General features: G+C 41.9%; 1 protein-coding gene across 6 annotated transcripts in view; it reads right to left on the reverse strand.

Annotated features, from left to right (window-relative positions):
- Positions 1–24,985, reverse strand: part of SUSD1 (sushi domain containing 1) — a 131,349-nt gene that overhangs the window by 103,533 nt on the left and 2,831 nt on the right. For all 6 annotated transcript variants that reach the window (XR_005030832.2, XR_005030831.2, XM_036915656.2 and 3 more), the window contains exons 2-3: positions 17,060–17,167; positions 14,296–14,451 (exon numbers count right to left, since the gene is read on the reverse strand). Coding sequence is in view for 4 of the 6 variants with exons in the window: in XM_036915656.2 (XP_036771551.2) it covers positions 14,296–14,451; positions 17,060–17,167 (264 nt within the window). In the remaining 2 variants the exon portion in view is untranslated. The remainder of the gene's footprint in view (positions 1–14,295; positions 14,452–17,059; positions 17,168–24,985) is intronic.

A 24,985-nucleotide genomic window follows, 5' to 3' on the forward strand; every position in this document is an offset into this window, starting at 1 on the left:
TTCTCAAACTCTGGGATTTCAAAGACCAGTAATTTTGGAAGGACTAATATGAAGCCTTGGCCTTGAGTTAACACTCCGCCTGTTCTGGACCTAGCCTTGAAGACACCCTCTTTCCTCTTTCTCTCTGTTGGAATCCAGTGGCCTTGCTCTAAGGAAATCTAGGTTGTCATCCTGGAATAAGAAGGGAGAGGCCACTCAGAAGAGGCCCTAAAGATGAGATGCCATATGAAGTGGGAGGCCACACGGAATGAGTACTAAGGTACCCTGGCCAGATAGGCAGCATCAAGGCCTTAGACATGTGAGAAAGGCCTTCTTATACCTACCAGCCCAGCCCAGCCCCCAGCTGAATATAACCATGTGAGTGACAGAACCACCTAGCCATGGAATTGTGAGAATTAATAAATTCTTTAAAGCGGGAGGAGCCAAGATGGTGTGTGAGTAGAGCAGCAGAAATCTCCTCCCATAACCATATATATTTTTTAAAATTCCACAAATACAACTATCCCTAAAAGAGAGACTAGAAGATACAGGACAACAGCCAGGTTACATCTACACCTGTGAGAACCCAGCGCCTTGCGAAGGGGGTAAGATACAAGCAGCGGCCCGGCGGGATCTGAGCGCCCCTCACCCCAGCTCCCGGCGGGAGGAGAGCAGGCAGAGTGGGGAGGGAGAGGAAGCCCAGGACTTCTAAATAACCAGCCCTAGCCATCCGCACCGGAGCGCAGACACACAGTGTGTGGGGTGCTAGATACTAGGGAAATGGGAAGTAAAACCTGAGAGTGGACCTCCACAGCCGGCACCCATGGGACAAAGAAAAGTGAGTGCTTTGTGAAAGAGTTAAAGGTACAGGGACCCCACATCTGGACGCAAACATCCCGGGACACTTAGCCCAGCAGCTGGGAATCCCGGGGAACTCCAGGCACTCTAACCCCCTGGGCAGCAGCGCAGCTCGGAGGCCCCTCACAGAGATAAACAGCATCCTGCCTGTTACCCCTCCAAAGCCGCTCCGCCATAGTGGAGCAGTGGCCTGACGCTGGCCACGCCCACAGCAGCAGGGCAGCTTCTTTCACAGCGGCGGGCAAGAATTAGATACCATGTCTGCGTGCAGACGCCCAGCACAAACCGTTAGGGGTCGCTGTTCTCCCAGGAGAGGAAGGCCATAAACCAGCAAGAAGGGACGTTCTCCCAGCCAACACACATGCTACCTCTATCACCATGAAAAGGCAGGAGAATTTGATAGAGACCAGACTAACACAGACATCCTCCCCTGAGAAGGAATCTGGGGAGACAGATATAACCAATCTCCCTGAAAAAGAATTCAAAATAAAGTTCATAACCCTGCTGACGGAGCTGCAGAGAAATATGCAAGAGCTAAGGAATGATGTCCAGAAGGAGATTACAGAAATGAAACAATCTCTGGAAGGATTTATAAGCAGAATGGATAAGATGCAAGAGGCCATTGATGGAATAGAAACCAGAGAACAGGAACGCATAGAAGCTGACATAGAGAGATAAAAGAATCTCCAGGAATGAATTAATATTAAGAGAACTGTGTGACCAATCCAAATGGAACAATATTCGCATTATACTACCCACAAAATCAGTTAAAGGAAACACAAAAGAGCACAGAATAAAACAACCAACATATAAAGAATAGAGGAGGAAGAATAAGAAGGGAGAGAAATAAAGAATCATCAGACAGCATCTATAATAGCTCAATAAGTGAGTTAAATTAGGCAGTAAGATACTAAAGAAGCTAACCTTGAACCTTCATTAACCACGAATCTAAAGCCTGCAATGGCAATAAGTACATATCTTTCAATAATCACCCTGAATGTAAATGGACTGAATGCACCAATCAAAAGACACAGAGTAATAGAATGGATAAAAAAGCAAGACCCATCTATATGCTGCTTACAAGAGACCCACCTCAAATGCAAAGACATGCACAGACTAAAAGTCAAGGGATGGAAAAAGATTTCTTGCAAACAACAGGGAGAAAAAAGCAGGTGTTGCACTACTAGTATCAGACAAAATAGACTTCAAAACAAAGAAAGTAACAAGAGATAAAGAAGGACATTACATAATAGTAAAGGGCTCAGTCTAACAAGAGGATATAACCATTATAAATATATATGCACCTAACACAGGAGCACCAGCATATGTGAAACAAATTCTAACAGAATTAAAGAAGGAAATAGAATGCAATGCATTCATTTTAGGAGACTTCGACACACCACTCACTCTAAAGGATAGATCCACCAGACAGAAAAAAAGTAAGGACACAGAGGCACTGAACAACACAGTAGAACAGATGGACATTTATAGAACTCTACATCCAAAAGCAACAGGATACACATTCTTCTCAAGTGCACATGGAACAGTCTCCAGAATAGACCACATACTAGGCCACAAAAAGAGCCTCAGTAAATTCCTAAAGATTGAAATCCTACTAACCAACTTTTCAGACCACAAAGGTATAAAACTAGAAATAAATTGTACAAAGAAAACAAAAAGGCTCACAAACACATGGAGGCTTAACAACATGCTCCTAAAAAATCAATGGATCAACAACCAAATTAAAATGGAGATCCAGCAATATATGGAAACAAATGACAACAACAACGCAAAGCCCCAACTTCTGTGGGACACAGCAAAAGCAGTCTTAAGAGGAAAGTATATAGCAATCCAGGCATATTTAAAGAAGGAAGAACAATCCCAAATGAATAGTCTAATGTCACAATTATTGAAATTGGAAAAAGAAGAACAAATGAGGCCTAAAATCAGCAGAAGGAGGGACATAATAAAGATCAGAGAAGAAATAAATAAAATTGAGAAGAATAAAACAATAGAAAAAAATCAATGAAACCATGAGCTGGTTCTTTGAGAAAATAAACAAAATAGATAAGCCTCTAGCCAGACTTATTAAGGGAAAAAGAGAATCAACACACATCAACAGAATTAAAAACAGAAAGGAAAAATCAAGACGGACCCCACAGAAATACAAAGAATTATTAGAGAATACTATGAAAACCTATATGCTACCAAGCTGGAAAGCCTAGGAGAAATGGACAGCTTCTTAGAAAAATACAACCTTCCAAGACTGACAAAGGAAGAAACACAAAATCTAAACAAACCAATTACCAGCAAAGAAATTGAAGCAGTAATCAAAAAACTACCCAGGAACAAAACCCCCGGACCAGATGGATTTACCTCGGAATTTTATCAGACATACAGAGAAGACATAATACCCATTCTCCTTAAATTTTTCCAAAAAATAGAACAGGAGGGAATACTCCCAAACTCATTCTATGAAGCCAACATTACCCTAATACCGAAACCAGGCAAAGACCCCACCAGAAAAGAAAATTACAGACCAATATCCCTGATGAATGTAGATGCAAAAATACTCAACAAAATATTAGCAAACCGAATTCAAAAATACATCAAAAGGATCATACACCATGACCAAGTGGGATTCATCGCAGGGATGCAAGGATGGTACAACATTCGAAAATCCATCAACATCATCCACCACATCAACAAAAAGAAAGACAAAACCACATGATCATCTCCATAGATGCTGAAAAAGCATTCAACAAAATTCAACATCCATTCATGATAAAAACTCTCAGCAAAATGGGTATACAGGGCAAGTACCTCAACATAATAAAGGCCATATATGATAAACCCACAGCCAACATCATACTGAACAGCAAGAAGCTGAAAGCTTTTCCTCTGAGATCGGGAACAAGACAGGGATGCCCACTCTCCCCACTGTTACTCAACATAGTACTGGAGGTCCTAGCCATGGCATTAGACAAAACAAAGAAATACAACCAATCCAAATTGGTAAAGAAGAAGTTAAACTGTCACTGTTTGCAGATGACATGATACTGTACATAAAGAACCCTAAAGACTCCACTCCAAAACTACTAGAACTGATATCGGAATACAGTAAAGTTGCAGGATACAAAATTAACACACAGCAATCTGTAGCTTTCCTGTACACTAACAATGAACCAATGGAAAGAGAAATCAGGAAAACAATTCCATTCACAATTGCATCAAAAAGAATAAAATACCTAGGAATAAACCTAACCAATGAAGTGAAAGACCTGTACCCTGAAAACTATAAGACACTCTTAAGAGAAATTAAAGAGGACAGTAGCAAATGGAAACTCATCCGATGCTCTTGGCTAGGAAGAATTAATATTGTCAAAATGGCCATCCTGCCCAAAGCAATATACAGATTTGATGCAATCCCTATCAAATTACCAACAACATTCTTCAACGAACTGGAACAAATAGTTCAAAAATTCATATGGAAACACCAAAGACCCGGAATAGCCAAAGCAATCCTGAGAAAGAAGAATTGCGGGGGGGGGGGGGGGGGGCTCGCTTCCCTACTTCAAGCTCTACTACAAAGCCACAGTAATCAAAACAATTTGGTACAGGCACAAGAACAGAGTCACAGACCAGTGGAACAGAATAGAGACTCCAGACATTAACTCAAACATATATGGTCAATTAATATTCGATAAAGGAGCCATGGATATACAATGGGGAAATGACAGTCTCTTCAACAGATGGTGCTAGCAAAACTGGACAGCTACATGTAAGAGAACAAAACTGGATCACTGTCTAACCCCATACACAAAAGTAAATTTGAAATGTATCAAAGACCTGAATGTAAGTCATGAAACCATAAAACTCCTGGAAAAAAACATAGGCAAAAATCTCTTGGACATAAACATGAGTGACTTCTTCATGAACATATCTCCCTGGGCAAGGGAAACAAAAGCAAAAATGAACAAGTGGGACTATATCAAGCTGAAAGCGTCTGTACAGCAAAGGACACCATCAATAGAACAAAAAGGTACCCTACAGTATGGGATAATATATTGATAAATGACAGATCCAATAAAGGGTTGACATACAAAATATATAAAGAGCTCATGCACCTCAACAAACAAAAAGCAAATAATCCAATTAAAAAATGGGCAGAGGAGCTGAACAGACAGTTCTCCAAAGAAGAAATTCAGATGACCAACAGACACATGAAAAGATGCTCCACATCACTAGTCATCAGAGAAATGCAAATTAAAACCACAATGAGGTATCACCTCACACCAGTAAGGATTGCCACCATCCAAAAGACAAACAACAACACATGTTGGCAAGGTTGTGGAGAAAGGGGAACCCTTCTACACTGCTGGTGGGAATGTAAGTTAGTTCAACCATTGTGGAAAGCAGTATGGAGGTTCCTCAAAAAGCTCAAAATAGACATACCATTTGACCCAGGGATTCCACTTCTAGGAATTTACCCTAAGAATGCAGCAGCCCAGTTAGAAAAAGACAGATGCACCCCTATGTTTACCACAGCACTATTTACACTAGCCAAGAAATGGAAGCAACCTAAGTGTCCATTAGTAGATGAATGGATAAAGAAGATGTGGTACATATACACAATGGAATATTATTCAGCCATAAGAAGAAAACAAATCCTACAATTTGCAACAACATGATTGGAACTAGAGGGTATTATGCTCAGTGAAATAAGCCAGGCAGAGAAAGACAAGTATCAAATGATTTCACTCATATGTGGAGTATAAGAATAAAGAAAAACTGAAGGAACAAAACAGCAGCAGAATCACAGAACCCAAGAATGGACTAACAGTTATCAAGGGGAAAGGGACTGGGGAGGATGGGTGGGAAGGGAGGGATAAGGGCGGGGATAAAGAAAGGGGGTATTATGATTAGCATGTATAATTAGCATGTTGGGGGGGCACGGGGAGGGCTGTGCAACACAGTGAAGACAAGTAGTGATTCTATAGCATCTTACTATGCTGATGGACAGTGACTGTAATGGGGTGTGTGGGGGGGACTTGGTGAAGGCGGGAGCCTAGTAAACATAATGTTCTTCATGTAATTGTAGATTAATGATAACAAAGCTTTTAAAAAAATTTTTTAACTAAAAAAAAAAAAATTGTTTCAAGCCACTAAATCGGGGAGAGTACAGTTATGCAATAACAGATAACCAATACACTCTTGACATTCCTGTCAAGAGACACAGAAGTCCAAATGAGATTAGGAGGATACTTTATAGTGAATAAACAAGGGAACTTCTGAGAAAACAATGAGGTCTTAGAAATGAAAAACAAAATATGAATGCCAAAAATAGAAACTGAATAGAAGCATTGAATAATAAAAATTGGGGCACTACTGAAAAATAAAATTTCAAATCCCAGCTTGAGGATTTTTCTAAAAACACAGAGAAAAGGAAATTATGTGAGATAGAAACTGTACAGCAGGAAAATGACATGAGGACACATCCAAAATATTTAATATCCATTTAAGAGGAATTTTTAGAATAGAATGGAATAGATGTATAAGAATTAATATCCAAAGAAAAATTCCCTCAGCTTATTTATTCAAATCTAAATAGACTTTTGTGGTGACAACATTCATTGTTCATGCATGTTGAAATATGAAAGTCATTTGAAATTTCATGAGATAAGAGAAAAATCTATAAGTCTCCTAAGAGAAAGGAATAGTAATTCATGAGGAAAAGGGAACCAATCTGACCTTGGACTTCTTGTCTGAAACATTACATGCTAGATAGCAGTGGTTCTAAGGAAAAGGGACCAAAACATTGTGCTATATTTAAGCAAAGGAATGACATTTTAGAATGTAAATGATCTCAGAAATTATTCTATTGACATTTCTTTTCTGAAAAAGATTTTGAGAAAATACTTGAGACAGAGAAAAACATCAAACTAAATAATGTCAAGAAAGGGGAACATAATAACAGACAACAAACAGTGGTGAGAAATGGAACCAGTAAAACTTCACATTAAACAATTGTTGATAATATAATCATGGAATCTGGGTAATTGTTAAGAATGGACTCTCAAATAAAAAGAACATAAGATAAAATCAATCTCAATCTAGTATGAATGTTAGAGATGATCTAAACACTGCAGGATCCTAGGTTGAATACATCATTTTAGCTTATCAAGACTTTTTATTCCTACTGGGAATTCGTAAAATGTGTATGCATATTTTTGACATAGAAATCATTTTCCAGGCTGTCCACCTGTCCCACTCCTCAAAAATAGTGAATGGCAATAAACAGATTTTTCAATAGTCTTCCAAAATTAAGCAGTACAAGTACTATAGGAGAAAAATGTGGCTAAGTACCAGTGATATGAAAAAGACTTCGGAGTTTCTAGATACGGATCAGTTCTGTATGAGTCGCTACGGTCATTAAATCCATTTGCTTTGTGAACAGTCATTCAAGAACCTAATAACAATACTTACTTGTTATAATGACAGTTAATAACAACAACTCCTGCATGTCATCTTGGGCATGCCAGGCACCATTCTAAACACTTCCTTATTTATTACTGATTGTTTTCATCTTATTTAATCTTCACAAAACTCTGGGAGGTAGATGGTATTATTATCTCCATTTTACAGATGAAGTAACTGAAGCATAGAGTTGTTAACTGGATTGAAGTCACACAGATTAAGTAGCGGAAAAGCCAGGATTTGAAGCCAGTGTCTGGTTTTGAAGACCATATTCTTAACCACTATACCACACTGTCTGTCCCATTACAATCTAATTGGACCATCATCCAATAATGAAGTCCAGCTGTCTCTCCATGTGTCACTGAGATCAGTATGGCATGATTTTCACTTTTAATCCCTGCTACCTTTTAATGCTTATAAACCATCCCTTTTATAATCCATCCTAGAATCTTGACTGGATAAATATGTTAAACTCATGTGAACAACTTATTCACATATGGCAGATTCGATGGGGTCTCCAAGGTTATAACAAGCTTGCTTATCAAGAAAAAACATTCGGAGCAACTATTAACATACTTAACTAATCAAGAGGGAAAATTCCCTATGTCCCATTCTATACAAAGGATTATTTAAATGATCTGCAATCTGAACAACTCATTGGGAGAAAGTAGCAAAACTGAGCAGGACACTCTGACCTGGTCCAAGGGCCCTGGTGTTCTGTATTTAATCCTTTCAACTGATAGCACGGGCTTGAAAGTCAAACAGACCCAGGTTTGAGAACTGATTCTTCTACTTACTAACTAGATGAACTAAGGTCTCTTCCTTAACCTTTCTAAACCACTTCTGTAAAATGAAGCTAAGTATACTAGGTTTTTGTGAAGCATTAAATAACACAGGGGGAAAGCATTTAGCCCAGTGCCCGATAGGTCCTCAATACATGCCAGCTAACACATGTGAGGACCTGGTCTCTTGACATACTTAGTTTTCCCTGGAGCACAAGCCACTTCACCATAACCCATACCTGAGCCTGAGTGTGACCAAGAGCAGTTTGCACACACCTATACACACACTCTCATGGGTTTCTAAGCTGGGGTTCAGGGGGTGGCCACATGCCACTAGATTTGAATGCTCCAAGACAGAATCAGAAAATCCATCTGAAAGACCCTTAGCTAGAACAGAAGTGCCAAAGAGACAAGAGTTTTAAAAGATGTTAGTTCAATTCAAAAAATGTTTAATAAATAAATACAAAGAAGCTAGTCTATAAATACCCCCATTAAATGTAAGCCCTTGTCTTGAAAAGCTTAAAATTTGAAGGCTCAGAATGGACTCGGTGAGAAAAATGCATTGAAGGACATTCAAATTCATGAAAAGGCCCTCACAGTCTACCTATCTCCATACCACCACCTAAGAACTAGCCCCTTCCAACTCTGAGGAGTAAGATAAGACAAAGATTACTTCCTCACATCTTGGAAAGTAAAGTTATTGTTGGTTTTTTTTCCTGCCACCTTCCCTCCTCAAATGTCAAATTCAGCTAAAAAGCCTAAACCTTAAGTCACATTAGAAGAACACACCATTCATAATTGGGACTATTAAATTCACATCATTTATTGGTATTACCCAATGTTGGCAAAGATGTGAAGAAATAAAGACCTTAATGATTAGTGAGACAGACTATCAGTACGAACTTTCTGGAAGTCAGTATGGAACTATGTATCAAAATGTAAAATGCATAGGTATACCTTTAACACAGAAATTATTTTCCAGAATTTATAACAAGGAAATAATTATTTGTAACCATGTAAGTACAAGGATGTTCATTATGGCATTTCTTGTAGTAGCAAAATGCAGGAAAATAGTCACAATAGAGGGGAAAATAATCAGTTAAGTACCATAGTACAGCTATATAATGAATTCCATGTAGTTAATTTAAAAGGTATTATATATCTCTATATTAATTTTTAAGTGAGTTATAATTTACATACAATAAAATGTACTGATCACAAGTGTTCAGTTCATGAGTTGTGAACATCTCATACAACTATCTAGACAACATCCAAAATAAGATCTAGAACATTCCATCTCCTCAGGAAGATACCTTATGTTTCTAGTCAATCCCCATCCCACCCCCAAGCAACCACATTTTGATTTCTATCACTGTGAATCAGTTTTGCCTATACTTTATATAAATGGACTTTTTCATAATGCACATTTTTGTGTATGGAATCTTTTGTTCAACACAACTTTTTTAAGATTCCTACATGTTGTGTGTATGTCAACAGATAGTTACTTTTTATTGTTGAGTAGTAGTCCATTATAGAAATGTATCAGAATTTGTTTATCTATCCTCCTGTTGAGGGACCTTTGGATTCTTTCCAGGTTGGACTATTATGAACATTCCTGTTCAAGTCTTTTGTGGACGTATATTTTCATTTCTCATGTGTTACATATTTATTTTTATTGAAATGGAAAGATCATGTATTGTGAGTGAGGAAAACTTTGTTTTCTCTTACTTGACAGAGTTAGATACAGAGAAAAGAATACACTATATTTTTGAAATAAAATACTTCATTGTGGAACAACATATACATGCATTCAAATCTAGTGGAACAAGTCATGTGGCCACCCCTCAGACCCCAGCTAAGAAACCCATGAGAGTGTGTGTATATATGTGTGTGAAAACTGCTCGTGGTCACACTCAGGCTCAGGTATGGGCTATGGTGAAGTGGCTTATGCTCCAGGGAAAACTAAATACGTCAAGAGGCCAGGCCCTCACATGTGTTAGCTGGCAAGTATTGAGGACCTATTGGGCACTGGGCTAAATGCTTTCCCCCTGTGTTATTTAATGCTTCACAAAAACCTAGTATACTTAGCTTCATTTTACAGAAGTGGTTTAGAAAGGTTAAGGAAAAGATCTTAGTTCATCTAGTTAGTAAGTAGCAGAATCAGTTCTCAATTACAATCAGATTGTAATCTAAAATTATGTATATATAGAGAGAGAGGCATATTAAAAAAGATTTACCAAAATATTGAGAGTTGTTGCCTCTGGGTTAATATTAAGTGATTTTTTCTTTCTCCTTTATACTTTTGCATAATTCCTTCACTTTTCTACTCAAGTATGTGGGATTTTTTTTTCATAAGTGGAAAAAATAAGGCTATAGTCCTTCTGAGGAAAAAATATTAGCATGTTCTTCTGTTACCTTTTGGGAAAAATAATCATGGATCATTATAATCAAGATTAATTGGCCCACCTCTGTTCCAGAGCTCCATACTAGAGTAATAGCTCCATCCTTTTTAACATACAACTTCTGCTAAAGTAGTAGACAAATAAATGGAGAACCATTTTTGAGGTCTTGTTTAGAAATACGCTGGTTATGAGCTAAAGCCTGAATTCAAAAGGCTAAGTATTTCTCTCACAATCTTGCCAATACTGATAACTGGCTTAGGAAAACCTATTTTATAGATTGTTCAAAGAAAAACTCTTAAGTCCAGCTCCTGTTCCAGTTGCTCTTCCCAAAACTTTAGTGGAGTAAAAAAGAACCCTGTGTACATAGTTTACATACTCAACAGGGCCTTGGGAAAGATCCTGGGGTACCCATCTCCTGGGACATGAGCAAGGAAGAGGCAAGAGCAAAATGTGGGAGATGTCAGCCTGGGGGCCAGGGGGCGGGGACTCAGGCATGCCCCTCTCCCTCCCAAAGGGAAGCAATAGCACCTTGGCCAAGGCCTCTGGCATTTAGGGGGATGGAGCTTTGGTTTAACCATCTTTTGAGTCAGAATCTTCAGCCTCTGTCTCCTTCCTAGAAGCTGGGGCAGGGGCAGAGGCCTGAAGCCCAGGGGGAGACCCAAGCAGGAGTCAGGAGGATTCCATGGGGAAGGCAGGCCAAAAGCCAGAGGTTGTGAGTGTGCTCTGGGCAGCAGGGAGCATTCCCCTCACCCTGGTGCGCTCTTCCTTGCATTTAGCTTTCCTTGCTTCTTGCTTCTTTTAGAGCAGTAAAACATGACACTTTGGGAATAAAACCCAGCTAAAAATAAATAAATTGGGATTTGGCTTGCAAAATTCCATCTGGAGAGAGCACTGGGAGAAACCTCAGGGCAGCTGTAAACACACTGAGCAACACCCTACACAGCCTGTGGGTGCGACCGGGCATTTGTGTGGGGCCACAGCAGGCTGTTCCCAGACCTGAAACAGCAGAACAGCTGAGAAACCTGTAGGCAAAGGCTGATGTGGAAAGCAGGGCTCCCGACCTGGGAGAGACACCAACAGACTACATGGTTTAGGCAGGAGTAGGGATTTACACCTACAAATGAACGTGTTTCCTTCGCCACAGGCAGACCTACGTGGGACACAGGCATTGGGCGGGAGGTTCTCGGCACTGATGAATGGCAAAGCAGTAAGACTTGCCAGGTTCTTTTTTCTCCCCTTTTCCCCCATTTCTCAGCCAAGGTTGAAGTGCTGTTCCATTTCTCTAGAAGAGCAGCAGCAGGGCCTTGATATGTTAGGAAATGAGCTTATGAAAAAGACGTTGAGACAAATTTCCGAGACTTGGGAAATTCTAAGGCACAGAAAAGGTGTTTTGCAGTTTTCAGCAGACCCTAGTAGAGCCATGCCTATTTGGAGTCACACTGGGAGGGAAATGACTGCCCAGGTCCTATCCTCACATCAGCTTCATTTCCCTCCACTTACTCCTGGCCCACCCACATCACACCACCCCGACACTGGAGGAGGCGCCACTGCACTTCCTCCTCTGGGTGGTGGCTCATGGCAAAGTTTCTGTGATCCCAAGGCATGCTTCTGTTCAAGGGACAGTCCTGTGGGCCAGAACATCTGCAGGTTCTCCAGAATTGGAACCCCTGCAACTTGTTCCTCGTCTATTTGGTGGAGACACCCAAAGAGGCCGGCCTGCCACCAGCTCCTGAACTTGACTTGAACTCTGCACAGTACAATAAACACCTGGTGGCAGGATTTCTTGGACTTCAAGAACTAGGATTCACATCCTGTGATTCCAGGCAAACAAGGATAACTGCTGATACCCCCAAACTAGCTAAGCCTCTGCCCCAGCTAAAGTCCATGGATGTTTCCGTGGCAGCTGTGATTCTGAAAGAAACAGTATCATTATCCTCAAGAAGAGTCATCCATCAGCTTTGACCAGATGAGAAGCAGAGACCTCAAAAGGCAAGGTCCTGGGAGTGACTCCCAAGGGATCTGTGGCTTCTTTTTGGGGTGATGGAGATGTTCTAAAATTACATAGTGGTGATGGTTGCACAACTTTGTGAATGTACTGAAACCACTGAATTGTACACTTGAATTATATTGTAGGTAAATTATACATCAATTTTTTTTTAAAGAGAAAGGTCACTAAATAATTACAAGAAATAAAATAAATAAAAGCAGAGACTAAATGAGGATTTTGTTTCAGGAAGATTGGTTCTTATTAGGCTGACATCTATTTGGCCCTTGAATGAAATATTTCTTTCTTCTTCTTCTTCCTATGTTTTTAGAAGTCGAACGCATCCTTGGGAACTATATTGATATATACGGTCATAAAAGTTTTTTCCAGGAAAACTCCCACAGCCTTGAAAACACAATTTCAGGTATCATGCCTTCCAGAGAGTTTCCTGATCCCTTCTCACTTCCAAGAGAAGTTGCCCTGTGGGTTCCCGATTCTGGTAAGTGCCCTTTCTTACCTATGACTAACCCTTTATACTGAAATCAGCTTTCTGCCATCTCCTCCCACTAGCAGAGCCTTGGCACATAGAGGTATATGAGAAATGTGAACTGAATGAACTGAACACCAGATCATCATCTTGTAAGCTTTTTGTTCCCCATTGATATCTTTTGTTTTTTTTTAAACACACCTAATTTAATTCTGCAAAACTGCACTTCCGCAACCATGTAGCAAGTAATTTGCTACCTAGAACAACAGGATATTATAAAACGTTTCCTCTGAAGGAATGTGTTCATTCATGCCAAGAACAAATCAAATGGACCCTTGCAGGGAGTTTTACCCTGGTACAGCTCAAGAGGGAGAATGAATCAGAGCATCAGAACCGATGGTTCCTGGTGGGTAACAAGATAAAACATCCCCTCCTCCCCACAAAATCTTTAAATATCACAAAGCTTTTAAGCAGTCGTTAAGTCAATGCAAAACCATCCTAAAACCAAGAGTCTTCCTGCTTTTCCCCTTCATCACCGTTCAAATGTTTTGTTAGAAAACCAAAGAGCTATATTATCATGGCATGCTGTACACGGTTCAGATAATAGAGGGCCCACTGAAAATTAGGAGGGTTTTGCCGATCCCTTATATTGAACCAACATATGCTCAGAAATCTGATTTCCAAAGCTACTGAGGTCTGAAAAGATGAACTCCCCAGTCAGCTTATTCCTTTGTGAGGTACGCCCATATCTCTAGGAGGGGCAGCACCCTACTCCACCCAGAGCCGACATCCCGATGTGCCCCCAGGCAGTGTCCACAGAGCTGGTGAGTCACCCCAAGAACACCCCACTTTGGGCTATAGAAACCTGCAGATAACATGCCATCTCTTGAGAGTCTCTCCTTGTTGTTTGTTATAAAAATGTTCAGAAACAACAAACAAGAAAAAAACATATCACAGTGAACTCCAAACACCCAACCAGCCAAAAGTCAACAGCTGTTCACGTTTTCCCATTTAAAGTACCATACAGATATAATAACACTAGGTATGGACTTCATAATAACATACCTAGATATTTCAGCATGCATCTCCCAAAATAAGAATATTATCTTAAATATCACAATACCATTATCCCACCTAACAAAATTAACAATAATTCCCTACTATTAGCTAATACCCAGTCCATGTCCAAATTTCCCCCATAGATATTCTTAAAGGACAGTCCCTTCCCTTGAGACCCTCCCTGTCCCAGCCCTGCTCTCTCCCTCCTCCTCAGACACTGTCCTGCCATCAGCAGGCAGCCGTCACTGCAGCCCCTTTCTTGAGTACCTGTGCAAAAGGTGCCATCATTGGGAATGAATGTCTTGTTGTTGTTTGTGGCTCGATACCCTTCTAAGCAAATGCAGTAAAAGCCTCCGAGCGTGTTGTGGCAAGATGTGTGGTTCCCACAGACCACGGTGGCTCCAAACTGGCACTCGTTTTTATCTGTCAATACATTGAGACAACAGACAGAAGGGGCTTTCAATCCATACCGTGTTCAACAATCCAGACTGTTCTCTGGTGCTGTTGACACAGGAAACAGTATTCTACAACAGGGCCTCAATGGACTATTTCCCCAGCCCCTTTTCCTTCCACTGTGCTTCTCAGACCACTGGATGTGGGCCCCTTGCAGTTATGTGCCAGGTGTACGTAAAACCACAAGACAAGCCCAACATCTCAATCTGACTGGGAGAAGGGAATTCTTTTGAACTTTTCCACGCCTGAAAAGACCTAGCCACAGGCCTAGAAATCCCACTTCTCCAGCTCAGTCCTCCTCTTGCTTTTTCATGAAAGCCAGAGTAGGACGATTTTTGTATCCAGGGATCAACCAGAAAATTTGTTACTTCAGAGTTAGCAGGGAACACAATGGAATTAGTGCTCAAGCTTCCTCCGGGACCAGGACTCATGCCACGGCAGGGACAGCTCCTGCTAACTGTCAGTGACCCATGTGAATGATGTCAGTCACCCGGGGAGGAGGAGCTGGAATGTGGGGAGTTGATGAGTCGGCAGAAGCCTGACCCGAGTATGTCTAATTCAATAATTTGACACAGATGTAAAATGAAAGTAAACCTCCCTCCTGTCCTTGTCCTCCAGCCTGGGGGTCAGCAATTTTTTTTTTTCTGTAAAGGCTCAGTCATAGGTCTCTGGTTGCAACTGCTCACCCACGCCCCTTTGGAGCAGAAAAGCAGCCACAGATAATAAGGAAACAAAGGGACAACACTGTGTTCTAATAAAACTCTATTTACAGAAACAGGCAGCAGCCAAATTACAAAAACACCTGCCAGCCGGCGTTCGCTAACTCTGCCCTGGCCTCTACCATCAGGGGAAACTCCTGTTATGCATCTTTTCAAAGCTGATCTAACCAGCTAGTTGTCTGGGTGTTTTTCATGGGGGCAGGAACAGTGCAGGGGGTTGGAGGATAATTGTTCCTCAAAGCTGTTCAGTCACTTCTCAAAATTGCACCCAATTCTTGACTCAAAAAGTATTCCCCCTCAAAATTCCTTTTCTTTCCCCCACTTTTCTCATAGGTATTAACTCTTTAAAAATTTAATGGCACATGATTCATGATTAAAACTGTCTGCGGTAAGATCGCCATGAGAGCACAGAAACAGAATGGGCCCTCGAGCCACAGCCGTGTCCGGTCCAGCCTGCTGAGCACCGCACGGGGGTTTCAGACACAGCCCAGCGGCCCGTGAAATGGGAGGTTCCTGTCCTCTGCCATTGTTTCTGAGGCATGGCTCCCCTGCAGATTTCACCTGAAAGGTGGTTCGGGTGGGTAGGGGACTCTAGAATTCTTAAGTCCTTTGAGTTAATACCGTGTTATAGCACCTCTAGCTCACAAATAACCTCACCTATCAACCTGTGGCTCAGTCTCAGCAGGCCAAGTCCTGGGATAGGCACTGTCTGGTATTTGGAAGCAAGTACCACATAAATTAATAAAGCTCCCTCCTCCCACTGAGAGAAGTTCTTAGTGTTCTGAAGTCCGAGAGCAATCACGAGCTCGGCCAGCCTTCATGAGAGGAGGGCAACGTCATCAGGGGAGCGAGCAGAGGTCTGTCCCTGATACTCAGTTCCAACCCATTTCCTAGCCCTGCCAGCACACAGTGCTGGGGGAGGGGCCAGGGGATCGCCCTCGGGAACCCCGACTGCATGGCCGGCACAGCTCTCATGGGCAGAATCCTAAAGAGAGAGGGTCAAAGCAGGCACAACCCTGGCCCACGGGAACAGGCAATGGTATGTGATCTGGGAAAGACACTGTGGTTTCTGGAACTCAGAATTGTTATTTTTCTTTGGGGAGAAAAAAGCAAAGATATCACAAGGTTGTATGTATACACTGTTGATCCACAACCGCAGGCAAAACTATCCGTATTTTTACTGCACACAACTAAGTTGCTGGGGGGAACCTACAATTATCCTAACATTCACTATCATGAAGTTGCTGTGAAACTCTCCCTCTGAATTGGGCCAGAACCTGGATGTTGTGTGACTCCCGTGGCATGGTGGAAGCCATGAGCCAAAAAATAATCTCATTCTTCTAGTCTAAAGGTCCTTTAAGCCACCTAAGACCCCAAAGAGGTACAACTCCAAAAAATGTGGAAGATGGATTCTGATAGACATAAGGCTCAAAGCAACAGTATTTCACTAATTAGCCAAAAAGTTTAATAGGCAATTGTGTTTTGCTCACAGTACTAATATAGTTTTTTATCAAAACAACCAGGGAAATTAAGAAATGCAGTATTCACTCAAGTTGTTTAATTAAACCCAAGACTTAAAATGGATTTCAAATGGGTTAGGTCAGAGAGTTACCAGAGATTCAAGTTCAATGACCTCTAACATGAGGGATATTTCCTTGGAATCGCTAGAGAAAGGATATATCCAAACACTAAAACAAAGACTTATTATAACTGAAGAAACTTCTTGTAATAAAAACATGGAAACAAAATAACAATGATTCCCCACCCCACCCCACCCCGCCAAGGACATCAAGTCTTTAACACTAGAGAGCTTGTTTCTTGATTCAACTTTTCAACTTAACCCAAGATTCAGAACTTACCATTACACTGAGTCCTCCCATTGCCCACAAATCCGTATTTGCAAATGCACATCTTCTTTCCGTCTCTTTGCTTGCAGGTAGCATGTTCATGGCAAGTAGCACACACATCTGAATTATAAATTGTGCATGTCAGGAAAACAAAAATTCATTCACCTCATCTAGACAAGTCACATTTTGTGCAGTGGACATTTATTCACAATAGAGAACTAAAATTTGAATATTAAAACTATAAAGGACAGATCTGATCCCATCCTGAAAAACCTACTCATTGTTCACAGAGTAATGTGTTAAGTTCCTCTACCTAGCAATCAATGCTCTTGATTGATCCAAGTCTGACTCTAGGCTAACTCCTCCAGCCAAACCACACACACTACTCTTTCTCTAGGCAGGAGGCCAACTACTCTTTCCTGTATGTGCTACCCACTGTCATACTTCACACATGGTCACAATGTTCCCTTTAGCTAGAATCCTTTCTTCTCTATCCTGCCAGCACCTGTCCCTATTTCAAGACCCACTGAAACATCACGTGCACCTGAGGTCTTCCCCATTGCTCCAGTCTTGAGGAAAATTAAATGCGTGCTCCCCTAACACTTGCACATTCCCATATCAACCATGTTAATGCATCATTCTATTCTATTCCAGCTTGGTACTATGAATGAGCTTCTCAAGGACAGGATTATGCCATGTGCCCATATATCATAATGGCATAGTATAACCATTCAATATATTTCTATTGACTTCCTGGACAAGAGAACCTGCAATCCTACTTGCTACAACTCAAAAAGCAAATCGAAGGGAGTAGAACTCACCTGGCTAGTGCCCTGTTTTCCTTTTAGAGAAAAAGTGAATGTGTTTAAATTATCAGTGAGATAACAGCCAGATCCTAGGAGGATGTCCAGACCCCCAATTACTTAGAGAAGCAGCAAAAAAGTCTGGGGCTAAAACTTCTGAAACATCCAAATCTATTGGATGATGGTATAGGGCCCAAGATTAAACAAAATTTCTACCTGAGGCTATGTGGGATATTGTGTTGCACTCTCAGTGTCTGTAATTTCAGGGGTGGCCTAGTAAGGAGAACCTTTCAGCACAGAATTTCATCCTAGGTCTGCCTCCATTACCACCCAGGTAATGAATACTTAGCCCTCAGGCTTCTGTAGGCTTGAAACCGACTGAGTAGAGGGAGATCTCCACATACAGATGGCCCCCAGACAATGGTCTGACCTGCCACTTTTTGGTGTGAAAGCAGTATACATTCAGTAGAAATCACACTTTGAACTTTGAATATGGATCTTTTTTGGGGCTAGCAACAAGTAGTACACAGACACTCTCTCGAGATGCAGGGTGGGGAAGCAAGTCGCAGCCCCCAGCCAGACTCCCCATTGTGAGAGTGAACAACCAGCACCCTTAACACCCACTATGCTTCCTTAGAGCCATTCTGTTTTTCACTTGCACTATGGTATTCAATCAATTACATGTGACATATAACACTTTAATTATAAAATAGGCTTTGTGTTAGGTGATTTTTCCCAGTGTAAGCTAATGTAAGTGTTCTGAGTACATTCAAGGTGGGTGAGGCTGAGTTATGATGTTTGGTGGGTTGGGTGGATTAAGAGCATCTTTGACTTAAAATATTTTCAACTTAGGATGGATTTATCAGGATGCAACCCCATGGCAAGTCAAAGAAAATCTATACTCTTGCTTTTTTTCTTTTTAAATAAAAGAAAACACAGAAATATTACTTATCACTAAATAATACCAAATTGACCATGGAATATTTACACAATTTAATACATCCCAGATCATAAAGAAAAATGCAACAAATTTCAGAAAAGTGGAATCATAGAGGTCATACTTTCAGACTACCATGTAATAATGTAATAAAACTACAAAACAAAAGACTAGTATCTCCAGAAAAAAACCTACATAGAAAGTATAGAACACTCTCCTAAATAATTCTTGGGACAAAGAGGATATCAAAGTTCAAACGTTTAATACTAAATATAAAAACATCTACTCCAGCAAAGCTGAGTTTCACATGTTTTTATACTTTAAAAGACAGACATAAAGGAGGCAACCAAGAAACATGCTTAAAATTTTAATGCAGGCAGTTTTGGGGGAAAAGGAAATAGAGGTTTAGTGGTGGGAGAGGCGAGTTAAGAATTAGTAAAGATAAAAAAGATGTTAAAGAATTAGAAAATATATTCAATTTTCTGAAAAAAAAAATGCCCCAAAGTCAGTGTATCATAAAGACCAATAGTCAAAACTCAAGTAAGACTGGTAAGGGATATATACAAACACCCATCATCAGAAATAAGGAAGAACCAGTACCAAAAAAATACATAAAATATTTTTAAAATTTATTTGTAAATGAAAGATTTCCAGTTAAATAGTGTAGATTTAACACACTCTCAACCACCACCACCAACTCCCCAAAAATGACATCAAGGACTAGGAAGGCATAAAGCCTGGGAGAGAAGTTAATAGCACAGGAGGATGTCAATGTTATTTGAGAAGATAGAAGAGATGGACTTACGGAAATGCCTGAGAGAGAGGAAGAATTAAAAGCCAACCCCAAAAGGCTCAAGAATGGGTCCACTGAAGGCAAGCATAAGGGATGGGGCTGAAAGTTCCAGGAACTTGTTGAAATACGGAGCAATTCAATGCCCAGATCCCCTCACTCACCCTGGCATGAGATGGAGTTTTACAATGTGGAGAAAATGCACCAGAAAAACTCCTGATCATAGGGGCATCATACCTGACGTACCTAAATGTCCACCAATATGGGGTAAATATGTTTAACCATGTTAATAATTTAACACATAACATCTTTAAACACTATCATAGGGACACTGTCAATTTGTAATCACATGTAACCCAAATTCTGACCAACCTTTTAAATAACTGATCCTGGGTCAAGTCCACAAACCCAGCTGTGATCAACCAAATAGGGACATTCTCCCCAGGGTGTGTGTGTAGTGCAGTAGTAAACATCATACTGATAAAATCAATAACAAAATGGTAAAATACTTGATTTTTTTTCTTTCTTATATGGAATACGTGTCTTTATGAAGATGGCAGCATTTATATACATTCAGTTCAAGAAACTTACATCAGATGGAAAATGATTACTTCATGCAAACCTTGAGTCAATCTAATAAACACACACCAAAATTAAGATGCAAAGTAGTACCACCCACTCAGATAAACTAAAGGAAGTCCAGTCTGAATGAGAGAAGGACAGAATCTATAGTTTTTAAAGGTGAATTAAGTTCAAATTCATTCAATAAATAGAACCAAACAAAAAATTGCATTGTAGGAAGGCGGCCAGATATGCAAAGCAACCTTGTAGGGAAAAGCACTGGATTTGAGAATCAGAACCAACCGGATCCTAAATCTAGCTGAGTTGAATTCATTGTATGACCTTTAGCAAATCACTTAACCTCTCTAGGTGTCAGTTTTCTCATCTGTAAAGCAAAGGCTTTGGCTTCTTAGATTTTAAAGTGCATTCAAACTGCCGGGGGATCTTGTTCAACTGCAAGCTCTGATTCAGTTGGTCTAGGGTGGGGCCCTATGTTTTGCATTTCTAACAAGCTACCAGGTGGACTCATTTTGAGGAGCAGGGGCTATATAGCCCCTCAAGTCCTTTCCCTCCACTGTTTTGACACTTCATCCTTAGGGTACCTGTTTTAATGGCCCATTAAAAATAATTTAACATGAGGATAGTACTTGGCATGTGTGGCTCAATAAATGTTTGCTCCCCATTCCAGCAAAAAGGACAAACTGTACACCAGGCTACCAAAGGCTTCTCAGACCACCTGCAGGAAAAAAAGTGGTTTTCAAAGGAAGAAGGGTCTCGGTTGAAGCTTCTAATTCAGCCATGGTTAGCCTTCTCCTCAGGGCCTTGTAGGGCAGCCTCTGAGTTCTAATTGCTTTAGGGACCAAGGAGCCTCTTGGGGAAAAAAATAAACTTGTCCTAAAGAACAGGGCAGGGAGCATAACCCCAATTCAAGAACAGACAGGGGGGCTGCTTCTAACCACACGACATGGTCATTGTTCAACAGCAACTAGCTTAGTTAAGAGTCATCTAGAGAAAGGGTGACCAATTCATCCTGGTTTTAATCCCAGGAATCCCCTCAATAAGGTACAAACCAAGACAGCTGGTCATCCTACCTGGAGAGCTTATTAAAATAGACTCCCCTGGGATTCTGTTCAGTAGGAGTGGGGTGGGGCCTGAGAATCTGCATTTCTAAGAAGCTCCCGAAGGGGCCACACCAGGAGCAGGACTGCAAGTCTAGCTCCACTTCAAGGACTTGGGTGAGAATCCTGCAGGAAGAAAAGGCAGTACTGAAGCCTTTGGCCACGTCTAGATTGATGCGCAGCATAGCTATGAGACCAATGTGACAGAGAGACTGACCCAAGGGAGAGGGATTCTCCAGGCCAATAGAAAGATCACTATGCCTTTGCTATAACCCGCAACCTAAAATTTGTGTCCCAGGCCAGCTTCACATCCACGTCACGGATGACTTTGGTTCCGTCATCAGCAGACTCTGCTCCAGGGAGCAGACAGGTGGCTGCCATGTGGTAACTACTGCAGAGGTGAGGCGATTACCCCCTCCCCAACCCCAGGGACACCTAGAATTACTGGCTGAGGAACAGGAGAGTGAGGATTCCAAAATCTAGATGGACTAAAAGACTGACAAGTACTCTTTGCTGCTATTACTGTATCCCCCAGCAAGGGCTGTGGGCCGCCCTTGTTTCACTGCCCTTCACCTGCAGTGACTAAGCCAGCTAAAACCACACCTGGCCCGAGAGAGGCGGAGCCAGGGTGTGGTGTCCCGACCAAGGCTGGAGTCTTCTCCCTTGCTCCCTCGTTCTGTGAGCTCAGGCGCATTAAAATGTCAGTCCTCCAGTTTTAATCTGTGAGACAGAGCTCGTTTTTTGAGAATTAAATGAGAAATAAAAATGCTGTATGATCTCTAAAGCACTACACAAAGGGCTCATTTACATGAATATTTAAGTCTCTCTTCACAGATAACTGTTATTATTGTTAGACACAAGCGCTTGGCATTTGGCATAGTGGTTAAGGTCGAGATTACTTGAGCTATACAGTCCAAGCTCTGCCACTTGCTAGCTATGTAATCCTTGATCATCTCTGTGCCTCAGTTTCCTATAAATCTGTAGTACGAGGATAATAATAAACCTACATCATATGGTCGTTGTGAAGATTAAAGAGTCAATGACTGAATACATGTAAAGCACTTAGAGTGTTACATTATTACTACAACCACTCCACAACTCTTTGTTAATGAATAAATGAAGGAACTGACAACTAGCCAACTCCCACTTATACTGATGAAGATAGTGATGGAGAACCGTATCGATGCAAAATCCAAAGCAGTATCTCTGTGTGGAAAAATGCCCACCTACTCATGGGGCTGATATTCTAGGAACAATAATATCCTGGTTTACACAGTCACTCCCTGCATTCCCCACGGCCTCCCAGCCTTCTGGGTAACATCTGACTCAGAAGTTAGAAGTTCAGCTTCCTCGCCTTTCGGCCCTGCCCACCCTCCCTCCCCTGCACCACACACCAAACCAGCTTCTACCTCGGGCTGGAACAATGCTGCCAACCTGGGTAAGTCACCCTGGCCCTTCACTTCCATATACAGGTAACAACTTAGGCGAACTTCTGAAATGAGAGCATGTGGACCTTGGCAATACGACAAAGAGATTCTGTCCAGGGAAGGGAAGAAGGTAGATTAAAAGCACACATGGAGTACTTGAATTATAATCTTAATCTAATTCCCAGCTACTCAGACCAAACCAACCTACTGCACAACCTTCATGAGACTCTGTCTCTACAGCCTTGTGGAGAGACATGGAAACGAGCAATGAGGAAACAGGCAAAGGGGGCCCAGAACTCAGGAAGAGAAAGCATTCCCAAATCTCCCACAACACTGCATAAAATCATGTTGCTTTTCTGAGACTGCATCAAATTCGAGAAATGGAAGGAACCTCAGAAACCTCATATTCTCTCCTGCCCAACATTGCTGGCAGCAAAAAAACACAAACATAGCCTCTGCTTTTAAATCCCCCAAGACAGAGACCACTCTACTCTCTCAAGCAGTATACTTCTTGCAGGGCTACGTGAACCATCACGTATTTCCCTTTTGCACTGCAACCCAGGACTCATGTTCTCCACCAAGAACCTATAAACCTGGTATAAAAGGGTTATGGGGCCCCCAGCTTTCTTTTGGCCTTTTGCCTTCTTCTGTCCACTTCCTGTTTGGCCAAAACCAATGTGCAGTGGGGCCCCACAACTGGCCTCCAGCCCAGGAACCAACCTATACTGAGTGCCCTAATTTCAAAGCTTTTGAGTTTTGAGTTAAGAGGCCCTTCGTTCAGGCCACCCCCTCAGGTTCACGTCCTGCTAACATGTGGCCTTATACCTGATTCACATCTTGAGCAGGCTGCATGCTTTTTTCTAATAAGTGCAGGTCACTTCCCTTGTCTCCTGTGCAGAGCCAAGGCCAATAGGCCACTCGCTACCTCAGGCTGCAGAGCCTCCAAGCCCCTTTCAGGATTTGACCAGGAGGCTGAGGATGTGGCCCCACGCCTAGTCCCTGGAGGCAGAAGACGGGCCACAGGGAGGACCTTGGTCTTGGGCTCTAATCCTGCTCCCTTAGTCTGAGCAATGGGAAATCACTCCAGAACAACGCACTCACTCCATTTCTCCTCTTTCCTCCTCTTCCTCCCTCCGCATAGTGAACATGCCACTGTGATTCAGGATGACAGAGTGAAGGGCAAGCCTACAAAGTGGTGGTTAGTTGGTGAAGCCAGATGCACTCTGCAGAGAGAGAGCAACTTCCCCCACCCCTCCACCATGGGTCACCCATGACTCAAGGCCCCTGCCTGGCCTTCTGGCCTTCCACACCCAGCCAGGCCTGAGCACTGTCCCCCAGCCACTCCCAGGCTCAGGGTAACGCCAGAGAAAGGGGAAGAAACAGGACTGACTGGTTCACCCCTCCTCTTCCCCCTCCCTAACCTCTCTGTTCCCCTCAGGCTTGGCGCCCCACCCACCACCAACACCCTCCTGCACAAGCAGCTGTGCATCTCACACTTTCTTCAGCTCAGGCCATCTGATTTTGGCTCCTGCACTCTCTCCTTCCCGAAACATCTTTGATCCCATTACATGTAAGTCAGCACATGTTACCAGCGAGAGACTGAATACAGAAATGGACAATGATAAGCCAGACCATATATGAGGACAGAATTCTGCCCCACAACCTGCAACCATCAGTCCAGGAAGTCAAACCACCACCTCTGTAGCAGTAAGTCCCAAAGGGTCAGGATGTAATCAATAATGTCCAGCTTCCCTAATCCTTGTTCCCCCTTCAAATTTAGGACCGATCAGAGAAAGCCAAATACACTCCCTTACCCAATCACACAGGATGCCTGTGGTTAGTAAGGCGGCTCCAGCTTCTCCAGGCCATCATCCTCTAACTAGGGCACCCCTGAGTTTTCCCCTCCGTTCCCCTATAAAGCTTTTACATTCCCGTGCCTGCCTTTAAGCTTCTCACAAACATAAGTGATGGTGGCTGGCTCTGCAATATAGCAAGCTCTGAATGAAGAGATATTGCCTATTCTCATTTGGGTGGTCTTCATTTATTTCCATACCAGATTCCTAATACAAGTCACAGTCCTACTCACAGGGAACTCAGCCTAATAAACAATTATACTGCAATATGGTGTAAGTGTGTACAGACAGGGTACCATACAAGTATGTGTGTAGTGTCCCATACAAACATGGCACAGAGGCACAGGTGTGGTATTGCTGACGCTGCAGAGGGAGTTTTGCAAGCTCCAAAAAGCTCCCCAGGAGGACATCTGGGCTGGTTTTGAAATATGAACTGTACTCACTAAGTA

The sequence above is a fragment of the Manis pentadactyla genome, chromosome 3, assembly GCF_030020395.1.
Source record: "Manis pentadactyla isolate mManPen7 chromosome 3, mManPen7.hap1, whole genome shotgun sequence".
Classification (NCBI taxonomy): Eukaryota; Metazoa; Chordata; class Mammalia; order Pholidota; family Manidae; genus Manis; species Manis pentadactyla.